General features: G+C 43.2%; 1 protein-coding gene across 3 annotated transcripts in view; it reads right to left on the reverse strand.

The window, feature by feature from the left end:
- Nucleotides 1-4,825: 4,825 nt before the first annotated feature.
- The window catches only part of ZNF507 (zinc finger protein 507), a 29,066-nt gene continuing 9,643 nt past the window's right edge, over nucleotides 4,826-24,248 (reverse strand). For 2 of the 3 annotated variants that reach the window (XM_075838392.1, XM_075838393.1), the window contains exons 2-6: nucleotides 21,101-23,025; nucleotides 17,942-18,056; nucleotides 14,996-15,110; nucleotides 7,424-7,558; nucleotides 4,827-7,032 (exon numbers count right to left, since the gene is read on the reverse strand). In XM_075838392.1, coding sequence (XP_075694507.1) covers nucleotides 6,708-7,032; nucleotides 7,424-7,558; nucleotides 14,996-15,110; nucleotides 17,942-18,056; nucleotides 21,101-23,020 — 2,610 coding nt within the window. In that variant the 5' untranslated portion in view covers nucleotides 23,021-23,025 and the 3' untranslated portion in view covers nucleotides 4,827-6,707. Of the gene's footprint in view, nucleotides 7,033-7,423; nucleotides 7,559-14,995; nucleotides 15,111-17,941; nucleotides 18,057-21,100; nucleotides 23,026-24,248 lie in introns of all 3 variants that reach the window. The other variant, XM_075838391.1, reaches the window with a different exon arrangement.

Raw genomic sequence — 24,248 nt, forward strand, 5'->3', positions numbered from 1 at the left:
GCTGCCATATAGCCCTAGCCTAAAGTGGCTGCCAACTTTTGAAAAACTCCTGCCGAAGAGTTCGTCCTTTTAGTGCATGCTTATCTAACGGGGAGGGACCTCAGGTCTTACTGACGACCCATTAACTAGTCGAGGTCCAAGGCTGGTAGACTAAGTCCATAAAGCCCGATAGCCGAGTTATTCAGGGAAGGTGCAGGAAAACCAGCACAAGCATCAGGTGCAGAGATGAGCCGATTGTTCCTGCGGACGCTATGGACTACCCCTTTAAGATATATGCCGATACAGGACCCTTACCTGAATCTACAGAGCACAATATAGATACCAGACATCATTCCCATGTGACCGAGCGGATTTGTTTTACTCCAAACATCCATAAATCCTTTCCTATGAATGAACTTGGGAATAGCACCACTGAGAAAACATCAGGATTCTTGACTGATGACGACTTTGTGAAATGACATATAAATACTTCATAATAAATACGTAAGAAAAACAAACACACCTGGCGTAACGCTAAAAAAATAGATATATCTTAAAAGGACTATACAAAAAAAAGACATAAACATGCTAGGAATTGTGAATTAGACTGTCAGTTACTAATCAAATGAATATCCAAACTGCAAATCAGACCAATAGATCAGAAATATTAAATGAAAGGAGGATTTTAACCCTAAACCGGCCACATGAGTCAATACGATGCTAAAGCAATAGCCACAGATCCATCTTTACAGAAGGGATTTTTGCAGAAGTGACCACCGGATCCGCCGCCATATTGATCGATTTGTTTCTCAACCTGGGAAACAAAGTTTGTTGCCATTTGCAGAAAAGCTAATTCAATAGTGAAAACCAATATGGCAGCAGATCCCGGGCGATCACTTCGACCATAATGGAACAGAAAAAAGGCCAATATCTCTTTAAAAAAAATAAAAATAATAAAAGCCATAATTCGCAAATTTCAGCTATTGATGTAACTTCTAGTTTTTGGCCATTTTGAATTTTATGGGTTAAAACACCCCTTTAAGTGCACATAACCGTTGCCATTTTATTGGCAGGAAGATGCGGATATTTCTGATTATATTGGTTGTGATGTCCGTCCGATGCGAAGACGTTCAGACAATCAGTTGGCGATTACATCACCTCCAGACATCAGCACAGAATGGTTGTCAAAGTTCATAATGTTAAATAGATTCATAAACAAAAAAAGAAAAACCCCCCCCGAAAAAAAAATTCCTCCAACGGACAAAATCATATTCCGTCACTTTAAGGCCGGATCCAGACAGAAACAATGCGGCCACATTTTGGTTCACGGGTTTTGCGACCACTATATGCAACATACATACAGAAATGTTCATCATACTTCACCTATACACTTTTGGTGAGCCGCTAGTAAAGCGTTTGCGTATATTTCATCTATAGACTGTAGAAGCCGGATCTGTACGGGTCAGGGATCCACCACATTTGATCTCCTTGAATTTTCTGGGCCGTCTATGTAAGTTACCACGGTTTGCTATACATTTTACTAAATGTAGGGAACCCCCCCCCCCCCCCTAAAGTGAAAGCACTTCTGCCTACAAATTTACATAAAGCATATTATCATATACACAACAAATACGAAAAAAATATCTATAACAACCATACGGTCGAGAGAAAAAATAAAAGATATGGCGAACTGCGGAGGATTAAGCGCTAGTGCTCCTTAAATAATAGAATAATGCAGCCTAATGAACGGCTGTCCTGAAACAGACACGTATATGCAGATTTCATTACAGCACTAAAACATATAGGTGACAATGCTGCACATAGGGTGCAAAGCAAACGGTTGAAGGGCATGAATCAGGGCATAAAAGGACTTTCTGCTCGAAGGATATTTGGGCGTTCGCGTCATTTCGACACCTGACTGTTGCATCATTTGAACGAGGGGGTTCAGTCACTGGCCCTTTATGTCTGCAGGGTGTAATGGGGTCAGCACCAATATAGGGATTGGTCAGAAAACCCACCTAAGGGGGTTCTCTAAAAGACACCATTTCTTTTCAGCCATGTTGGTGGGGAGTCCATGAACTCAGAACTCTCCAAAATCTCCAACAAAGGCTTAGGGGGCGCTCTTCCGTTTCAGGGGCATCTATATGACATATTGATGGATACTGAGGAATACATACTCCTCCTTTAAAGAGAATTTAAATAAAGCTTAATAATTGTATCATGAGAAGTTCTGAAACTTTCTCATATACTCTCTGTATCAATTCTTGACCATTTTCAAGATCTCTGCTTACTGTCAGTGAAAGGAACAAATCTGGTTTGCATCCAGGAGGTTCAAAATCTGTCCTAGTCAAGTCTAGCCGCACAGGGATATAAATAGGTGGAGCATTTCTTTGAAGCAGAAAATGTCCCGTCTATAGGAGCCCTAGAAACAACATTAAGCAGGTCCGATTTTTCGTTAGACTCCAACATCCTAATGCAATATATGGTTTCACCAGGAATCCGTGCTCCTATTCAACCAGTACAATGATTCTTAGAAATACCCATTTTGGACTTGTCTAGTGCGATCCTTAGTTACTGGCTGTTAAAGGGTTTCTGCTGGACTCTAAATGACGTTCATATAACCAAACACATGAAATGCTACTACTTGATATTAGAATTCATCCCCTTCTAGTCCGGATCTAAGGGTCCTTTCACACTGGCCAATTTGGGCCGTAAATACGAGCGCCGATTAACGAGACAGCTCGTTGATCGGCGCTCGTTTGCTCCTCCCACAAGGAGCTAGTCATGGGGACGAGCGATCATTACTACGATCGCTCGTCCCCATACATTATTATCCTGTCGGCAGCGCGTCTCCCTGTTTACACACCAAGATGTGCTGCCGACAACGATAATATTTTGTGCCGCATAAACGATACGATCAGCCGATGAACAAGCGTTTGCCCGATCACTGGCCCGTGTAAAATAACCTTTATCAGGGCGCGGTTCGTTTATACAATGGAGACCATTTACATGGGATTTCACGGTCGACTTTTGCATGGTACGGACATATATGAGAAAGAGGCAAAGAGCCGAAAGGGTATGAGCTACGAGACTTAAGAGCCCAAATGTCTAAATTCAGGCATTCAACAGTGATCCGAGACCCCCCCATTATTATCTTCTCACATATCCAAGTACCATATCAGAAAGTATCAAGACTTTAGATCCCATGTAAGCACGTCCGCATAGGTGGAGAGAAATACTTGCACTGATCTCTACAAACTTAGGATGAATTGCGTGTTAGGCTGGGTTCACACGAGCACATTAACATCCGTAATGAACGGACGTATTTCGGCCGGAAGTCCCGGGCCGAACTCAGTGCAGGGAGCCGGGCTCCTAGCATCATAGTTATGTACGATGCTAGGAGTCCCTGCCTCTCTGCAGGACAACTGTCCCGTACTGTAATCATGTTTTCAGTACAGGACAGTAGTTCCACAGAGAGGCAGGGACTCCTAGCGTCGTACATCACTATGATGCTAGGAGCCCAGCTCCCTGCACTGTGTTCGGTCCGGGACTTCCGGCCGAAATACGTCCGTTCATTACGGACGTTAATGTGCTCGTGTGAACCCAGCCTTACTAAGTTAAAGCACTTCCTTTGCTCAGTTATAGTAGCATTATCTATACAAACATATATATATATCTGGTGATACTCATAAGCGCTGGCTCAAGCCACAAGTTGCCTTCACTGTCTAAGCGGCAGATAGACTTCTATCACGATGCACAACACATAACTGATCATGTAAAATAGATGGACATTGCAACAGCTGCAAGAAATCTTTGTACACGGATTCAGCTGGTTAAAAAGGGACATTGGGAAAGATCTAAAAATCTAATCTGTCATGACAGTCATCAACCTTCACGAATGTCTGGTCAATGTTTGTTAACTAAAGGGTTAATCCAGAGTCCGTGAGCTCAGACCTCTAAACCACTTCAGCTCCACCCAGAGATTTCCATTACAGTTTAGGTTGGGTTCACACAGTGCAGAATTGCTGCAGATTTTGCATGTTTTTTTTACGTTAAAACCAGGAACGGAACCTAAACAGAAGAAATATATAGAGAAAAGCCATATAGATCTGTTCTCCTGGATCCAATTCTGGTTTTGGCTTACAAAATGCAGGCAAAATCTGCAGAAAATCTTCTCTGTGGGAACCCAACCTTAGGGTGGATTCACACAGGATGGAAATGCTGCAGCTTTCAGTGTATCCATTTTTGCAGCAAAATCTGCACGTGTTGTGTGTTGATTTTGCGGCAGATTTCACCCCTTCTGATTTCCATCCGGAAAATGTGCAGCAGCATGTGGAGGAGATATGTTCCAATCTCATCCACATGGCTGGGACTGTAATACGCTGTGGATGTCACACAAGAAAAATCTGCAGCATTTCCATCCTGTGTGAATCCAGCCTAAAAATGCCAATACACGTTAGATCAAAGTTGGCTGGGTTTGGGGGTTCCTGACTCTCTCCCGACAGCAAGTGTCAGGGGAAAAAAAAAAAAAAAAGTTTGGGGATGTTTCATTTAACTTTGCCTGATCCTTTGTTCCTGAAGTAAATTAAAAGGGTAACTAAACGTTTAACAAACTTCTGAAATGTCAGAAGTTTTGATTGGTGGGGGTCCGAGCGCTGAGACCCCCACCGATAGCTAAAATGAAGCGGCAGAAGCACTCGTGTGAGCGCTGAGTCGCTTCGTGTCTGTTCAGCTTTTTTCAGAAAGCCCATGTAGCGGTGTACAGGCTCATGGACTTTCTATTGAGTCCGTACACCGCTACATCGGCCTTCTGAGGAAAGCCATTCAGAAACCAAGTGGCTTAGCGCTCACCTGAGCGCTTCAGATGCTCCGTTTTAGCGATTGGTGGGGATCTCCGTGCCCGAACCCCCACCAATGAAAACTCCTGACATGTCGCTATGACATGTCAAAAGTTTGTTGAACGTTTAGTTACCCTTTAACAGGCTCTCTCAGCTGTGCCCAACTCTCCTAACCGAATGGTGAGTTGGGACAAACAGCTGTCTGACGAGCGCTCGATCGATAGCTAAAGTGTACAGCCTTAAAGGGGTTGTCCAGTCATTAGAAATTGATGGCCTATCCTCAGGATAGGCCACCAGTATCTGATTGGTACAGCCTTCTCACATCCACTTCAATGGGAGAAGACAGATACTGTGAACAGCCGCTACAAGTGTGTCGGCAATTCAGTGTGAGCAGTGACAGAGATAAAGGGGAAGCAGCGCTCGTACGAGCACCACAACCCCCTCAAAACAGCTTATCAGCCGGGGGTGCTGAGAGTTGGACCCTGACCGATCAGATATTGATGGCCTATCTGGCGGATAGGTCATCAATTTCTTATGACTATACAACCCAATTAAAGGGAACCAGTCATTAGATTTTAGGGCACTAAACCACCACCATATTGCTGTACTGTGGGGGAATCGCATCCTAAACACGCACCTCTCAGAACTGTCCGTTTCAGCATTTTGTCTGAAAAGTTATTATGCAGCGTACGCGGTCTGTACATTACCAGAGAGGTGTCGTATGACGAGTCCAACGACATCCTGCACATGCTCATTGCTCAGATGAAGCCGAGGTCAGTACACCTGGACTCATCTAATCTGGTAATACTGGTGGTTTAGTGCCCTTAAATCTTAAGTAAATTTTTAGAACAGCCGTTTAAACAAAGGGACATTCAAATCAATGAAACTCTGCTTAGAATGTTGTGCCATAAATTACCAGTAATGAGAACTTTCAATGGTGCCAAAGAAGTTCAGACGCATAAGGCTACATTCAGACGAGCGTAGCTAACCTCGGACGTTAAACTGCAGTTTTTCACGTCCGAGATGCACCCGTGCGGGACGCGTTGTCACGAATCCCCCATAGACTAGAGTCTGTGGAAGGATACGTGACACGCAGTAAAATAGGACATGTCCTATTTTTTCACGGACACTTCACACGCTCCATTGAAACATCGGTCGTGCGAACGGCCCCATAAAAAAACAAGTCCGCGTGACGGGCGTTGTTTTAATGGCCTTCACTCCGACGTGATGCACAATCGTCTGAATGAGCCCTTATAGTTTCGGCTATCTGCAGTAGTCAGAGCTCACTCACTTCTGATATCGATTTATGACATGTCAGAAGGATAGTCCCTTTAAAAGCAAATCTTTGTTACATTCGACCTCATAACTTGCACCACCGTCAACTATAATCACTGCCCAGCCACAAAAAATAATCTGAAATGGGGTTCTGAAGCCTTAATCCGTACTAGATAAAATACCTACCTACATAAACAGCGATTTCGCTCCAGTTTTTACCTGTTCTAAACTCATTCTTACACCTGTTCAATTGAAATACATAAAAAAAAAAAAGGAAATTAGAGATTTTATCAATGAGGCAGCAGATACTAATTATTAAAGGGGTTTTCCTCCCCATAAATAACCCTCTCTTTTTCTTCAAGGAACTTGATTCTAGAATCAACACAACCCAGAAGTGTCTTCAATGTTACAAAAGCAATAATAAATTCTACACGAAAAAAACCTAAAGTATCCGTCTGATGAATTGAATCACTAATATTCGTCCCACTCCGGGGTGACCTGTGGTACCTTTTTATCTATTGTACGTGCCCTCTTATTTAAAAAAAAATATTGTTTATAGACGCCACAAGGAAACCGGCTTCATGTCTGGGGGGGGGGGGGGGCAGTGCGCCCTATTCAAGATGAGGTCTCGGATTTATTGAGTATGATGTTAATGATTTCCCCCTCGTGTGCTTTCATGTGCTCCATAAGAAGTTCTTTGCTCGTGGACTCAAAGCCACAAATGCAGCAGCAGAAAAGCAAGACGCACAGTTCTGTTGCGGGCCTGAGCTGGTTTTGCAGTTTCTCAGTGTTGCACGAGCTTTGAGGCGGAGCATTCACCTTCTGGTTTTCGACGTACGTTACTTCTGGGGCTGAAGGAGCAGCTGAAATGACTCCATCGCTGTCCAACGTCATACTCGACTCGTCTGGTGATCTGTTCTTCAAGGGTTCGCTCTGTATCCTGAAATAACAAAGTGCAATGCATGGCAAACAATGGGCTAATGTGTTCAATGCAGCTTAAAGGGCTACTCCAGTCAGAAACATTTATCACCTGTCCGCTGGGGACAAGTACTGCTTGCTGGAACGAGGTGCACTGGTCATTCCCCCCCCACATGACAATGGCGAGCAGGTTTGTATGAAGCGGTGGTCGGACCTATTGATCTAATATTTATCACCTATCCAGTGGACAGGTGATCTAGGTTTCTGGCTGGAATACTCCTTTAACACCTGTCGGAGATGTGACCACCCATGACACATGTACGGTCACTCTCCATTAAAGTCAATGGGAGATATGGAAATAGTTGACGGTGTCACAGCTACCTTACATCCTTGTATGAAGTTACTGAACATACCGGCTGCTCTGAGACATCGCCTCGTTGATTGCCTTATTCACTTGCTCATAATTGTAGTTCTGGTCGCTTGCGTGCTTCCACATATGAGATTTTAAAGAGGGAGGGTGACTGCAGACGTAGCCACAGAGGGAGCACCTGAGAAAAAAGAAAAACGTTAGCCGGCTACATGAACTTTTTTTTCCAAATAGAAATAAAAACTTTTTTTCTTTTACGGCCCACTCTATTAATAAATTAAATGATCCATCAAATTGACATGTATCTCCAATAATTGCAGGTATGAAAATCTGTTGAAGACATTATAGTATTTCATCAAGCATCTCCTTCCCTGCAGATAAGAATGTGCACTAGCACCACCAGGGATATCAAAGCATTTCTAGAACTTGGTACGAGGGATGAAAACCTTAAAAGAGGTTATTCGGGTCTTTAGAACTGATGGCCTATTCCTAGGATAGCCTAAGGATAGGCCATTAATTTAAAAAATCTGTATAAGGCCTTATTTACACGAGCATTAAATACGTCAGTGTGATGGCCGTTAAAAAAACGGCCGTCACATGGACGCACGTTTTTCAATGGGGCCGTTCAAACGGACGTGTGAAGGGTCCATTGAAAAGTAGAACCTGTCCTATTATCTTCCGTTTTCACGGATCCCTCCATAGGCTCAAGTCTATGGGGATCTGTGAAAACGGAACCCGCACGGGGGCACCTTGAATGTGAAAAACGTCAAGTTTTTCACGTCCGAGTTTCCCCAAGTTGGTGTGAATAAGACCTAACCCCTTTAATTTAACCCCTTTAAAAAAAGCCATATTGATCGAAAATGTTGGAGTTTTGTTATAAGCAATTCCTAGTTAATGGGTTTTCTGAAAAAGTTGAATCATTGTTTTAAAGAAAAGTTCTGCAGTTTTCTAATTCACTTTGGGATAAAATTCCTCACCATTTTTAAGATCTCTGCTTGCAGTTGGTGAATTGGAATGTTCTTGTTTACTTTCAGGGGCTGAAAATCTGATTTTTTTACAAGTCTACGCAGTGAACTGACCTCACTTATTGCCCAAATGAAACGCCACGGCTTAACTTAACCCCTTAAGGACGCAGCCTAGTTTTGGCCTTAAGGCTCAGAGCCCATTTTTCAAATCTGACATATTTCACTTTATGTGGTAATAACGTCGGAATGCTTAAACCTACCCAAGCGATTCTGAGATTGTTTTCTCGTGACACATTGGGCTTCATGTTCGTGGTAAAATTTGGTCGATATATTCAGTGTTTATTGGTGAAAAATTGCAAAATTTAGAGAAAATTTTGAAAAAATTGCATTTTTCAGAATTTAAATGCATCTGCTTGTAAAACAGACGGTTATACCACCCAAAATAGTTACTAGTTCACATTTCCCATATGTCTACTTTAGATTGGCATCGTTTTTTGAACATTTTTTTATTTTTCTTGGACGTTACAAGGCTTAGAACATAAACAGCAATTTCTCATATTTTTAAGAAAATTTCAAAAGCCTTTTTTTTAAGGTACCTCTTGAGTTCTGAAGTGGCTTTGTGGGGCCTATGTATTAGAAACCCTGATAAAACACCCCATTTTAAAAACTAGACCCCTCAAAGTATTCAAAACAGCAGTTATAAAGTTTTTTAACCCTTCAGGCATTTCACAGGAATTAAAGCAAAGTGGAGGTGAAATTTGCAAATTTCATTTTTCTTGCTGAATTTAAATTTTATTCATTTTTTTTTCTGTAACACAGAAAGTTTTACCAGAGAAACACTACTAAATATGTATTCTCCAGATTCTGCAGTTTTTAGAAATGTCCCACATGTGGCCCTACTGCGCTCGTGGAATAAAACACAAGCCTCAGAAACAAAGGAGCACCTAGTGCATTTTGAGTCCTCTTTTTTATTAGAATATATTTTAGGCAGCATGCCAGGTTTGGAGAGGTGTTGAGGTGTCAAAACAGTAGGAATCCCCCAATAGTGACCCCATTTTGTAAACTACACCCCTCAAGGAATTCATTTAGGGTTGTTGTTACCATTTTGACCGCACATTTTTTTCACAGCACGTATTTGAATTGGGCTCTGAAATGAAAAAAATGTCATTTTTTCCAATAAAATGTCATTTGTGATAAAAATTTCTTATTTTCACAGGGAACAAAATACCCCATTTTGTTGCCCAATTTGTCCTTAGTGTGGCAGTACCCCATTTGTGGTGATAAACTGCCGTTTGGGCCCATGGGAGGGCTCAGAAGGAAAGGAGCGCTATATGTTTGTTGGAGTCCAGATTTTGTTGGATTGGTTTTCGGGTGCCATGTCGCATTTGCAGAGCCTCAGAGGTATCAAAGCAATGGAAACCCACCAAAAGTGACCCCATTTTGGAAACTACACCCCTCAAGGAATTCATTTATGGTTGTTGTTAGCATTTTGACCGCACAGTTTTTTCACAGCACCTATTTTAATTGGGCTGTGACATTAAAAAAATGTCATTTTTTCCAATAAGATGTAATTTTTTACCAAAATTTCTTATTTTCACAGGGAACAAAATACTCAATTTTGTTGCCCAATTTCTCCTGAGTGCATCAATACCCCATTTGTGGCAATAAACTGCCGTTTGGGCCCATGGGAGGCCTCAGAAGGGAAGGAGCGCTGTGTGTTCTTTGGAGTACAGATTTTGTTGGATTGGTTTTCGGGTGCCATGTCACATTTGCAGAGCCCCAGAGGTATCAAAGCAATGGAAACCCACCAGAAGTGACCCCATTTTGGAAACTACACCCCTCAAGGAATTCATTTATGGGTAATGTGACCATTTAGACCCCATAGTTTCTTCACAGAACTTATTTGAATTGGGCTGGGAATGAAAACAAAATTATTTTTGTCAAATAATATGTAGTTTTGGCTGAAAATTTCTTATTTTCACAAGAAACAAAATACCCCATTCTGTTGCGCAATTTGTTCTGAGTGCCGCAATACCCCATTTGTTGTGATAAACTGCCGTTTGGGCCCATGGGAGGGCTCAGAAGGAAAGGACCACCATTTGGCCTACTCGGGATTTTCTAGTGCGAAGTCATGTATGCAGAAGCCCCTGAGGTACCAGTACAGTTGAAACCCGCAAGAAGTGACCCCGTTTTAAAAACTACACCCTTAAGGCATTCATCTAGAGGTGTAGTGACCATTTTGACCGGAGACCTACACCCCATAAACTGTACTGTGGGTTCTCCCGGGTATGGCAATACCCTACATGTGGCTGTTATCAGCTGCCTGGACACACAGCAGGGCCCAGAGGGGAAAGACGAGGGGGGATAAGCTGTGCGGAGTGCATGAGGGTAAGTAAAATTGGGGTAAATTATAAACCAAGGGATGTATGATAAATTTTAAAACACTTTCATACAGAGCTCTGGTTATTCGGGACACGTGTCACATTGATATATTGTGTCCTCCCTTATCCCCCTCTTATAGCAGACTTTGCACCTCTTTTGACTTTTTCCCTTCTTGCCAGTTTGGGGAACTTCCCCTGGAAAGTGTTGCCCTGGTACGATGCGTGTGGGCTCGCTTCCAGAAGTACTGGGTGCCCCCCCTTCTTGGTCCCTAAAGATTAGGTTCTTGATAATCACCTCTTGAAATTCCAGGAAAGTTCCCGTCTGGCCTGCACATCGACGTAGCACGTACGCATTGTACAAAGCCATCTATATGATGTTCCCGGCCAGCTTCTTATACCACACCGCATGGCGCTGTAGGGCTTCAGGGCTTGATCTTACAAGTCCATCCCTCCCATGTACCTATTGTAGTCCAGGATGCAGTCTGGTTTGGGGGTGGCCTTTCCTTCATATATCCTAAACCTGTAGGTATACCCTGATGCACTCTCACAGCTTATACATCTTCACGCCATACCTTGCCCTCTTACCCGGCAGGTACTCGCGGAATTGAACCCTCCCTTTAAAATGTACCAGGGACTCATCAATAGAAATACACTTCTCGGGGGTGTATGCTTGGGAAAACCGGGCACTGGAACGGTCTAATAGGGGTCTCCGTTTAGACAAACGGTCAAAACTGGGGTAATCTCGGGGTGGGCACGGCTCATTATCAGTATAATGTAAGAAGCGAAGTATTGCCTCATTTATTTATTTTTTTAGGTTCCAGTTCAGTTCTGAAGTTGCTCTGAGGGGCCCATATATTAGAAACCCCTATCAAATACCCCATTTTAGAAACTAGACCCCTCAAAGTATTCACAACAGCATGTAGAAAGTTTATGAACCCTTTAGGTGTTTCACAAAAATTTAGAGCAAAGTAGAGGTGAAATTTACATTTTTTTTTTGTCAGAAAATCCTCTTTATACCATTTTTTTTATAACACAAAAGGATTTATCACAGAAACGCAACTTAATACGTATTGCCCAGATTCTGCAGTTTAGAGAAATATCCCACATGTGGCCCTCGTGCGGTAATGGACTGAAGCATCGGCCTCCGAAGCAAAGGAGCACCCAGTGGATTTTGAGGCCTCTTTTTTATTAGGCACCATGTCCGGTTTGAAGAGGTCTTGTGGTGCCAAAACATTGGGAACCCCCAAAAAGTGACCCCAATTTGGAAACTAGACCCCTTGAGGAATCCATTGTAGTTTTCTTGGGGTGCATGCGGCTTTTTGATCAGTTTTTATTCTATTTTTAGGTGGCGTGGTGACTAAAAAACAGCAATTCTACTATTGTTTTTTTTTTTACCGCGTTCACCGTGCGCTATAAATGACATATTCACTTTATTCTGCGGGGCGATACGATTACGGCGATACCATATGTTTATAGGTTTTTTTTATGTCTTATGGCGTTTGCACAATAAAATAAGTTTTGTAAACAATCATTCACTTTTTGTGTTACCTTATTCTAAGAGCCATAACGTTTTTATTTTTCAATCAATAAAGCCGTGCGAGGACTTATTTTTTGCGTAACGAACTGTAGTTTCGATCAGTACCATTTTTAGGTACATGCGACTTTTTGATCTCTTTTTATTCCATTTTTTGGGAGGTGAAGTGACCAAAGAATTGTGATTGTGGTTCGGTTTATTATTATTTTACGGCGTTCACCGTGCGGGATAAATAATGAAATAATTTTGTAGTTCAGGCCGTTACGGACGCGGCGATACCAATTATGTATAGTTTATTTGTTTGTTTATATATTTTTATTAATAATAAAGGACTGATAAGGGAAAAGGTGGGATTTTTACTTTTTAATACTTTTAAATCTTTTATTTTCTAATTTTTACACATCTTTTTTTAACTTTTTTTTAACTTTATTACTTTGTCCCACTAGGGGACATGAGGGCAGGAGGCTCTGATCGCTATTCTAATACACTGCACTACATGCGTAGTGCAGTGTATTAGAACTGTCAGCTACTCACTGACAGCAAGCATAGTGGGTCCTGACGTTGTCAGGACCCACTAGGCTTCCGTCTATGGCATAGCCGGACGCCATTGTTTGGTGTCCGGTTGCCATAGTCACCATCGTCGGCCGCTATCGCGTAGCAGGCCGGCGATGGCAGCTTAACCCCTAAAAAGCCGCGATCTCTATAGAACGCGGCTTTTAAGGGGTTAATCAGCGGGGACACAGCGATCGGTCCCCGCTGTAGGAGCTGTGACAGCTGCTGAACAAGACAGCAGCGTCACAGCTCCTGTATGTGTCGGGAGGACGACCGAAACGGCCGTTACTCCCGAGACGTACTATTACGGCATGGAGCGCGAACGATACAGCTGCCATGACGTAATAGTACGTCAAGGAGCGGGAAGGGGTTAAAGAAGCACTCCACTTATATTTTATTGCAGCCTCCATTTGTACATTGGTGTTTCAGTGGGGTGCTATGTGCAAAAATACTTCCCGATCCCCGCATCTTGTCTTTTTCGGGTCCAGCACCGGCCACGTCCTCTTCTTTCTGACCTGGTCTGGATTTGCTGCTTTTCAGAAAACCGGAAGTAAGGCTCTCAATGCATTCCTATGGAGCCTCGTTTTGCCTCCCATAGGAATGCATTGAGAGCCCGAGTGCCGGTTTACTCAAAAGCACAGTAACAAGTCAGAGGGAAGATCACGTGACCCGAAAAATACAAGATACAGGTATGGGGAAGTTTTTTGCACATAGCACCCCACTGAAACACCAATGTACAAATGGAGGCTGCAATAAAAAAATAAAAAGTGGAGTGCTTCTTTAAAGGTTTTTTTCTGTTTATGCAAATAAAGCTTAAAAAGGGGATGTCTCATCAAAGAGACACAGCTGATTTTGGCAGGTAAAGCCTTCACTGGCCAGACAGGGGAAATGCGGCATTAAATGGCAGCGGTTCAGATGAATGGCTGTCCATGTAATAGATGTAATATATGGAAGGCTCAGCTTATAACGGGGTTCCCCCATGACATCCATATGCCCTAATAGGGGTTGCTTTCAATCATTGTATAATGAAAAGTTCTGCAACTTTATGATATAGACGTTGTGTTTCTATTCCCCGCCATTTTAATGATTCCTTTCTGCTTTCACTGAATGGAAATATACTCAACACGGAGGATGAAAACCTGTCCTGTCCAAATAACGCAATTACGTACGTAATATACGGACGTATTTCGGCCGCAAGTCCCGGACCGAACACAGTGCAGGGAGCCGGGCTCCTAGCATCATAGTTATATACGATGCTAGGAGTCCCTGCCTCGCTGCAGGACAACTGTCCCGTACTGTAATCATGTTTTCAGTACGGGACAGTAGTTCCACGGAGAGGCAGGGACTCCTAGCGTCGTACATAAGTATGATGCTAGGAGCCCGGCTCCCTGCACTGAGTTCGGTCCACTACTTGCGGCCGAAATACGTCCGTCAATTACGGACGTAATTAGTGTGTGTGCACATACCCTTACAGTGTATCAGACCTCTCACTCGTAACAAGCAGCGCACCCGTGCCAGTTAAACATGATTAGAATTGGTTTCTAGCCTCTGGATGTTAAGATTTTCGTTTTACTCACTGACAGCAAGCAGAGGTTTTACAAATGGCAAGGAATTGAAACCATGTATCGAAAGTTGCAAAACTATTTAATTGATTTTCTTATATATGAAAAGACTAAGTGTGACTTTGCATTTGGTTTTATAGGAATAAGTGAATCTGACTTTTTGCTCCATTGGATTGATAGATTTGTTATAAATGATACAATCTCTTCTTCCAGCAAAAGACTTCGATCATTTGGGAACATGTAGGAAAACGTCACTTTGTGTTGCTGCCCCTGCGACTCCTCTGATTAACAGTCTCCACGGCACGTTGGGATTTTAGCTTTCTTTCAAAGTCGACGACTACATAACTATGTAAGTAATAGTCAGGTCGTTCCAAGATAAAACATGGAAATGATGCCGGGAATGGGCGGCATGGGAAAAATGCATTTACATAAAATTCCACCCTAGTAGTGTGATAAATCAGACAGTCACCGTCTTCAGTGAGATACATTTTATTTTAATAAACAACCCCGTCTCTCTCGGTGTCTCATTCGGGTCCCTAGACAGACGCACGCACTTCATCATCCAGACGTATTAGAGTGGTAGAAGCCGCCAATGCCATAGCGCAGTGGAGTAAATTCACATACCTATATGGCTTATCTGAAGTATGAATTCTTCGGTGGTTTCGCACGCCGACGTATGTAGAGCTGGCGTAGCTGCACACGTCACATCGGTGTAACTTTGAGATGCTTGATGTGTTATCTGCAATAAGAAAGCCATAAAAATAAAATAACACAATGATAATTTGGTAAGGTAGAAAGCCGCACTCTCACAGTGGAGAGAGTTTAGGTGAAAAACAATTATTGCAAAGAAATAATACTTCCCCGGTCGGTTTTTATGAGCGATATAAACAACTCGGTAGTTTGCAGCAATGCTAATGGAAAAGGTTTATTACACTTGAAACATCTAGGAATGTTTTAATGTATTTGGAAACAGAGGAAGCGAAAAAACCTCCAGTGAATAACAGCAGCCTATTCTTAGATTAGTTTTAGAAGCAGTGCGGGTAAGGCTGCGTTCACATCACATATTGCACTACGTTTGACATATAGGCCGGGAAAAGCTACTGACGTGTGTTAAACGCAGGCTGTGACAGATTCCCTAACAGTGGCATCTGTCACCATATAGACTATAATGGTATCCGTCACAAAAATCTATGAAATAGGCCCATGATGTATACGTTAAATGGATGCCTGTGACGTATACTATACAGAGGCTTACGTCACCTATAGGCTTCCATGTTAAAAAAAAAAAATGCATGGCGCAAAGTATGTTTTTTTTAGCATAGTCTACTATGCCATACAAAAAAAATGTGATCGATATATATATATATATATATATATATATCGAAGTAAAAAGAAATAAAAAAATATATATATATAAGACCTAAAGCGTAGCTGCTGCCTGTAACATACACAAGTAATGAAGCAATCATTGATTACTATGGTCTATGCTCTACCCTGGTCACATCTTAGAGAGGTCAAGCACTAGAGCGTGTTACAGATTTGTGTTGTACGTATCTGTAAAACGGCTCCAATAGAAATATATGGGCCCATACTGTTCTTTACGGAATACACAACTAAAATGGTCATGGTATGGTCTAGTACACAGTCACTCTCCTAGAAGCAGTGCTTTGAACAGAGAATAGGGTGCCGTATGCTAGAAGTACACAGAGTTCTTATGAGTTTATAATTCGGAACCACAGGGACTACAAGGAAAAGCATGGTAAGAGGCCTTACACAACACAATATACACTACACTACAATACATGTGAATGGGGTTTTCAAAACTCCATTCATACACAGCAGAAGAATCAATCCAGATTGTATAGCAGCTGCAGATTTTCAAGTCCACTTCGAGCCTATTATGTTGCAGATTTTCACCACGGATGTCACACTTTGCAATATATACACAAGCAGAACAACAGCTCGATTTGGACAGATTTGAAAGCACTTTGCCTGACCTCCAAGACTGATAAAAAGGTGGCTTTTATGTTTCTATTCCTCTAAATTTTTCAAGATCTCTGCTTAACGTCATGAATGGGCACATTTATATTCAGAGGGTGAAAACTGGTAGAGACCTAATACTTCCCACAGGGCCGGATTTGCTACAATTTCATCTAATCTAGGCCATTCTCTATGACCTAAACAGGATTTTTTCTGATTGAGCAAACTATCAAGATGGGAAGAGAAATTTGTGCTATTGGAAGGATTTAGCTCACAGAGGAGAGATAGGTCTCTTCAGGTTATCAGTCTCTAAATTATAAACAAGAGCAAGAACAATCGATGACAGCAAGCAGAGATCTTAAAAATGGCAAGGACTGGACTACTGCTTATAGTACAGGAAGTCTCAAGCATCAGGCAATCATTCTAGGGATTTGCCTAAAAGTTGACAGCTCCTTTGAATGTGGTCATCAATGATAACATTAAGGCCGAATTCAGACAAACGTGGGGAAACTCGGACGTGAAAAACTGCAGCTTTTCACGTCGTAGTTGCACCCGTGCAGGTCCCATTTTCACGGATCCCCCATAGACTTGAGTCTATCAAGAGATCTGTGAAAACTGAACAAAATAGGACATGTTCTACATTTCAACAGACCCTTCAGACGGTCCGTTGAAACAGCCGTGTGAACAGCCCCATTCAAACACATGCGTCCGTATGACGGCCGTTGTTTTAAAGGCCGTCACATGGACGTATACCGCGGTCATCTGAATTCAGCCTGACAGAGGTGCATGTGTTGCAGCAAGGTTTGGGTAAGCACTTTCCAATTTTTCACTTGAGTTTCCCTTTAACAAAGCCCCTGCGCACACACACAGAAATCAAATAAGATAATGATCAATCAAAATTTCGAAACATACACCGTAAAAATATAATAGATTTTGATTGAATGTGCCGATCATTGTGTACCATAGGTGTAAGGCTGGATTCACACGACCATGTTACGTCCGTAATGGACGGAACGTATTTCGGCTGCTAATCCCGGACCGAACACTCTGCAGGGAGCCGGGCTCCTAGCATCATAGTGATGTACGATGCTAGGAGTCCCTGCCTCGCTGCCGGACAACAGTCCCGTACTGTAAACATGATTACACTACGGGACAGTTGTCCTGCAGCGAGGCAGGGACTCCTAGCGTCGTACATCACTATGATGCTAGGAGCCCGGCTCCCTGCACAGTGTTCGGTCCGGGACTTGCGGCCGAAATACGTTCCGTCCATTACGGACGTAACATGGTAGTGTGAATCCAGCCTAATGATTTCTGTTAAAATGTAACCTCCAGTTGCAATATCCTGCCCAAACCGACATCGGGCGTGGAGAGACATTATTGGGTACAGATCCCGTTATTTAGAATAGGACCCGGGTACGACACTCTCTGTGCGTCATACAGTTGCCACGGCATCCCCACGCCCTATCTCAGATCAGACGGGGGAATCGCAACTGGAGGTAGACTCGAATAGCCGTATGGTTGACGTGACATCAGTGCCGGCTCGTCATAAGCGCTGTGTTTGGTTATCTGTTTGCACTACGTTAACTGTACCTTCCGGAGAAAACTTTTCTTCCACATCGTCTGTGCAGACTGGCGCATCCTCACTTGTCGTAGACACTGTATCTAGAAGATTGCGATGTTCTCGTTCATGATTCCTTAACTGACTCTGCAAGAAAATAAAACTGGAGGATTAACGAAAGCAGAAGACCCTGAAAGGAGTGGTCACATTTTCACTCAATGAATGGGAAACCCAGGAAAGCGCCAATTTAAAACATCTTCCAGGCCGGAGATACTGTCACAAGACATTCGGCCCTGTCCCCACTAACATAATGACGTGAAAGTGTAGGACGCGGCCGTCGACGAGATCAGCACGCTCCTCTCCTGAAATCCTCTGTGCTGCTGAGACTTGATTCTTCAACTCTGCCCTTCTTACATGTAGTCCTGTCCTCAAGAGCATAATCATGAGTGGACAGGTCATTGCGGTCCATGAGATTAGCACACTCCTCTGCTGAAATAATCTGTGCTGCTGGGAGACTTGTCCCTTAAATTAACTCATTCTCCATCTTTGGCATCCCCCTTGTATGCATTTCTCTCCTCACATCCCGACACTGCCCTTGTCTCCGATGTATAATGTGGGCAGGGATGTGACATTTGCCATTTTTCTTAAAAATCTGCTATTTCCGTTCATGTTGGCAAGCATGGTACCACTTTCAGCCGTGGTGCCAGAGAGTCTGAATGTCATGATGCTCATCCAGCATTACTGCAATGATTGACAGTGTCAGCTGCTATGGTGCCGGAGCGGTCAATCAAAGCAAAAACACTCGAGGGGGTCTAAGATATCTGCTGCTTCCCAGCTGCCCTCTGTGTACACGGCTTCTGTTATTGTCCGGCAATAGAAATCCTCAAATGTACAATCTCTTTTGATTCTAGTTAGACTAATATTTCAAGCAAAACTGTGAGAAATACATAACAAATGTTCGGCTATTCCCCCTCCTCTTTCTCACAAGTCTGTTTGGCTGTAAGACATCTGGTTGTAGCAGGAACCCTCCCCCAGTGCTCTGCCTGCAATAGACTAGGAACACTAAAGCTGCTCATACGCTTACATTAGCTGTCAGCTATTCCTCCAGACTCCCCCCAAAAACACTCAGCAGGGCGTCCATGTGTTATCAATGGGAGAAGGGGTATAAGCCGCTGTCTGACTCCTCTAGCAGTGGCTTATCTCCCGCTGGAACAAAGGATCGGTCATGTTGAAATCCAACATGGCCAATTCTTCTTTCCCCCTCTGCTGTTGGGGAAGGGGTGGGGGTCGCGACAGTCCCACAGACAGTAGAAAATTGGGTGGTCCAGCTATAGGCCCTTTTAGGCCTTGTTCACACAGTGCAGATTTTGCATGCATTTTTTAAGCCAAAACCAGAATTGGATCCAGGAGGCGAGACCTAGAAGACCTTCCTTTATATATTTCTTCTGTTTAAGCTCCATTCCTGGTTTTGGCTTAAAAAAATACATGCAAAATCTGCAGCAAATCTGCACGGTTTGAACAAGGCCTTACACGGGTCAGTGATCTGGGGAACAAGCGTTCATGTGAACGCATGTTCCTAAACTTTGCCCTGTGTAAACAGGGCAAAGATCAGCCAAGGAACGAACAAACGTTTTTTCATCGATCGATCGCATCTTTTATGCGGGAAAGAATGGTCGCTCATCGGTATCACATGTCCTCGGACAAACAGGGGATGTGCTGCTGACGAGATGCAAATGAATGGGGACGATTGATTGTAGTTTCGATCAGTTGTCCCTATACGATCATTGCACCTTGTGAATGGAGAAAACAAGCGCCGATCTACACGCTGTATTGTTGATCCGCGCACTTTAAAGGTGGTAAACACAGGCGAATAGCTGCCCATGTAAAACAACCTTAACTTTCATCTAATGTGTACGGGCACCAAAGTTGTCAGCTGTAAATGGAAGGAATAAGGAGGACATTTACACCTGTGCTCTCTGCAAGACTTTGTTTCAGGATCTGCAGGAATTTCTGCAGACAAACAACGTGGGCAAGTTATTTTACTTCTGTTTATATTCCTTTCATTTCTAAGTTTAGCATTCCTATAATCACATATTCTAGATCAACTTCGATTTGATCAGTATTAGGCCTTATTCACACGAACGTGTCCGTTTTGCGCGCGTAAAAAACGCAGCGTTTTTCCTGCGTTGCAGTTCCGTGTGACATCAGTGTATGGTGCTTATCTGCGTTTTTTTACGTGCGTATGTCATCCGTATGTCCGTTTTTTACGTCCGCAAAATAAACTGAAGGAGGCGTTTTTCTTTTTCTCATCATTTCTTTAGCAACTATTGCGTGAATCACGCACAGCACGCGGATGTGCGTCCGTGCGCTGTCCGTGATTTTCACGCACCCATTGACTTTAATGGGTGCGTGATGCGCAAAAAACGCACAAGTATAGGACATGCAGTGAGTTTCACTCAGCGGACACAAGCTGCATGAAAAACCCAATGTCTGAATGGCCCCATTGACTTGCATAGGTCCGTGTGACGTGCGTTATTTTCACGCGCGTAACACGGACGTGAAATATGCTCGTGTGATTAGGCCTTAGGGTTAGATTGTATGTCAGTCCAGCTCACTGATGGATTCAGATTACAGCGGCGTTATAAAGCTTCTATGTAAAGTTGATACATAGAAGCTGCAGTGCTGAAACCGTACAACATTTCTAAGTGCGAATAATCACGAAATACATACAGTACAAAAAAAAGTGACCATAGGTTTCCAAAGCCTTAAAGGGGTTGTCCAGGCACGGACAACTAAGGACCTATTCACAGGATAGGTCATCAGTATATGATCGGTGGGGGTCCGACACCTGAACCCAGCACCGATCAGCTGCCTCCGGATGTCCATGGTGGAAGCAGATGGCTCCAGTCACAGATTAGCCGCTGTGCTGCAATACCGCAGCAAGTGAATAGGAGCACAGTTGCTGTTCTGTCGTACGGACGCTATGCAGTAGTCTGAGCCATCCACTTCCGGCTCTGAATACGGCATACCCTGCTTAACATCCAGTGCCCGGAGGCAGCCGATCGGTGCGGGGTCCGGTTGTTGGACCCCCATTGATTATATACTTATGACCAATCCTGTGGATAGGTCATCAGTAGTCCGTGCTTGTCAACCCCTTTAATACCATGCAATGTAGTACCAATAATCCATACCTTGTAATAGAAGGATTCATGGCAGTGTTTGCATTCATACTTGATGGTTTTGCAGTGGTTGATCATGTGGTTTTCAAGGTCACTGCTATTCTCTGCTATGTGCTCACAGATCGGGCACTGGTAAGGCTGTCTCTGGCGATGGACACGCAAGTGCTGCTTTATGTAACCTTTGTTATCACTGGTATAATGGCACAGCCGACATCGGAAGGGTCGTTCGGCATCAGGTAAATATTCCACGAGGTTACTGCCGGAGCTAAGGTCACTGGTGCACTCACTCTGGGCATTGTCCTGTAACTCTTTCAGGATATCATCGTCTGTAGCATTCTGATCCGTCCGCTCTCTCAGCTTCTCAATGACTTTAAGTAAAGACATGCTGATACCCATTTTCATAGGCGCTTCTGTAAATTCATCTTTCCCTTCCTTTTGGTTAAGAACGAGATGATCCTCAGTAACTTTAGAAGACTCCACCGTGGGGCAGGAAACAAAGGTAACATCGGCTTCCCCTTGACCAGTGTCTGGATCAACGGTACTGGCATCCCGCATGAGCCGGAGACTGGTTTTGGGACATTCGACCACTCGGATGGGCATGGTTACCAAAGCTTCTGCTGCCAAAGAGTGAAGTCTTAAGCACTCAGAGTTTGTCCTCCTGCGTACAGGCGGAGAACTCTCATTAGATCCTTCAAATCCTATGATAATCTCTTCACTCTCCACTGCGTTCTTATCGTCATGATAAACTTCCACAGAACCTGCAAGCTGGGGATCATGAGGGACTATCTTATTGTTAACGTCCACTTCTGTACTGATCAGGTAGGGTTTCTGTGGACCGGTTTCCTCGGCTCCGGGCAACCGCTCTACGATTACATTCACATGGCCCATTGTATTCTGGCTACAACTAATAATTTTCTGTGCAGAGGACAAAAGGCTTTCCCTAATGAAGTTATCTTGATCGTTTTCGGGTAAGGCCTCGTCGACAACGACCACTTCCGTCATAGGAGTTGGGGCACTAGCTTGGCTTAAAACGTCAGTCCTTTTGATCTGTACATCCATTGGCAACAAGGTTTGCTCCGGAATGGCGTCACATCCAGATACCTGCACGTGCTGCTTAATGTAAATATTTTCCGACAGCACGGACTCGCTTCCCTGTGGGGTATGAGCAACCGTGGAATCTGGTAATCCAGCAGACTCATTCTCTTCCTCGAATATAGGGTATGAGAAGTCAACCTCCCCTGCATGTTTCCAAGCATGGGTTTTTAACATTCGTTGTTGGCCACAGGTATATCTGCAGATGAGGCACCGGTACAGACCGTACGCTTCATAGGCGTACCATTTTTTTCTCGCCGGCTCGGTGACGTTCGTACATGGAGATACCTGCTTGTCGTCTTGGGGCTGGTCTTTAGTTTGCGAAGGAGCAGTGACTTCGTTTTCACAGTGTATTTTAATGTGAGTTTCGAGTTCACTGTGATTTTTAAAAGTCAAGTGGCACTCCGAGCACATTAGGATGATTTCATTATGCTGCCCATGGTTCTTGACATGGATCGTGAGAACCTCAAATGAAGGAGAGATAAACTTGCAAAGACTACACTGGTAGAACATCACTTTTTTATTTGGTGCGGGACTACTGACCGCCTGATCATTTGGATTCCCTTCCTTGATCCTCTTGGTGCAGAGGTCCGTCAGAACGGGTTCCTTAGACGGCGGAACATTTACAACGTCATCCGGGTAAGAGCGTTTCTTCCCTTCAGGACTTCTGCTTGATTCTTGGCTTTTCACCATTGCTGTGAGTTTCTGTATGACATTAATCAAGGGCTCATTGATTTTCTGTTGGACCTCCACCGCGTGCATCAGGGTAATCTTGGCATCTGGAATGAGCAGAGTTCCACCTTCTTCTATCCTTATACCACCACTTTCCTTACTTTCCATTACACCTGCGAGAACAAAATTTAAAAAAAAAAGTCAATTTTTTTATTTTTAAACAACTGCACCATACAAAGGTCAATATGTATTTGAAGTGTGGGAGGGAAAGCCACACAAACACGGGAAGGACATGCAAACTCCATGCACACGTTACCCCTGGCCACATATGAACCCAGGACACACGGGCTGCAAAGAAACAGTCACTTTACGGCACTTGCATGGTCTGTAGTAACTTTCTGAAAATTGTTTCTGTACATTTTACTTACTTTATTTCAAGGACCCCCCCCCCCCTTTTGTATGAGGCGAATACTATATCATCCAGTAAAGTAGTTCACTAATATTCTATCTCCTCAACTGATTCACTAAACCACATAGGAAAAAATGTGTCATATTGTAGGCTACAGGTCACGGATAAATCGGTCAGCAAAATCTTTCGAGCATGTGGTAAAAGAACTGGAGTACGAGCCAATACCGCATATGACTATGAAAGGAAACTTTCGAATGGTGACAACTATGTGAACCCCACCTGCACTCTACAACAAATACACACGGTCTAGAGCGCTTCTTGACAAAACGGAGCTGTAATAGGGCCACACGCATCACCCCTGACAGTACACAGCACCAATTATTGATATGCAATGGTGATCATGTAATTATAGATCTTAACTACAGAAAATAAACATATACATACGGTAGTTTAACCCCTTAATGACCAGCGACCAGAGGATCTGCGTCGTACTATTACGGCGATCTTATCGCTTGGGCGCTGCCACTGTGCCCGTGCAATCAGAAGGACAGCAGCTCTTATACACGAAGGAGATTAGAAACACCTCTGATGTCCGTCGTTTAACCCGTAAATGTGCCCTAACAACCAGCAGTGTACTTATTACCAAAGGCTAGTGTGTGTGTGTATATATATATATATATATATATATATATATATATATATATATATATATACACACACACACACACACACATACACACACACACTTTATGCAAAGAGATTACTGAATATCAAATTAAGGTATTCAAAAAAAATAAATACATTAATATATAAAAAAAACAGCGAGAAGCAAATAAAACAAATGCAAAAACAGCGATGACATCACACCCAACTATATACACATATCTGGTGTCACCATAACAAGCTACAGATTCATATCTTTATTATGATTGGGGTAAAATAAAATGTACGAGAAAAATCAACTTTTTTCTGCATTTCCATCAAAAT

This window comes from Rhinoderma darwinii, chromosome 9, assembly GCF_050947455.1.
Source record: "Rhinoderma darwinii isolate aRhiDar2 chromosome 9, aRhiDar2.hap1, whole genome shotgun sequence".
NCBI classification, from domain to species: Eukaryota; Metazoa; Chordata; class Amphibia; order Anura; family Rhinodermatidae; genus Rhinoderma; species Rhinoderma darwinii.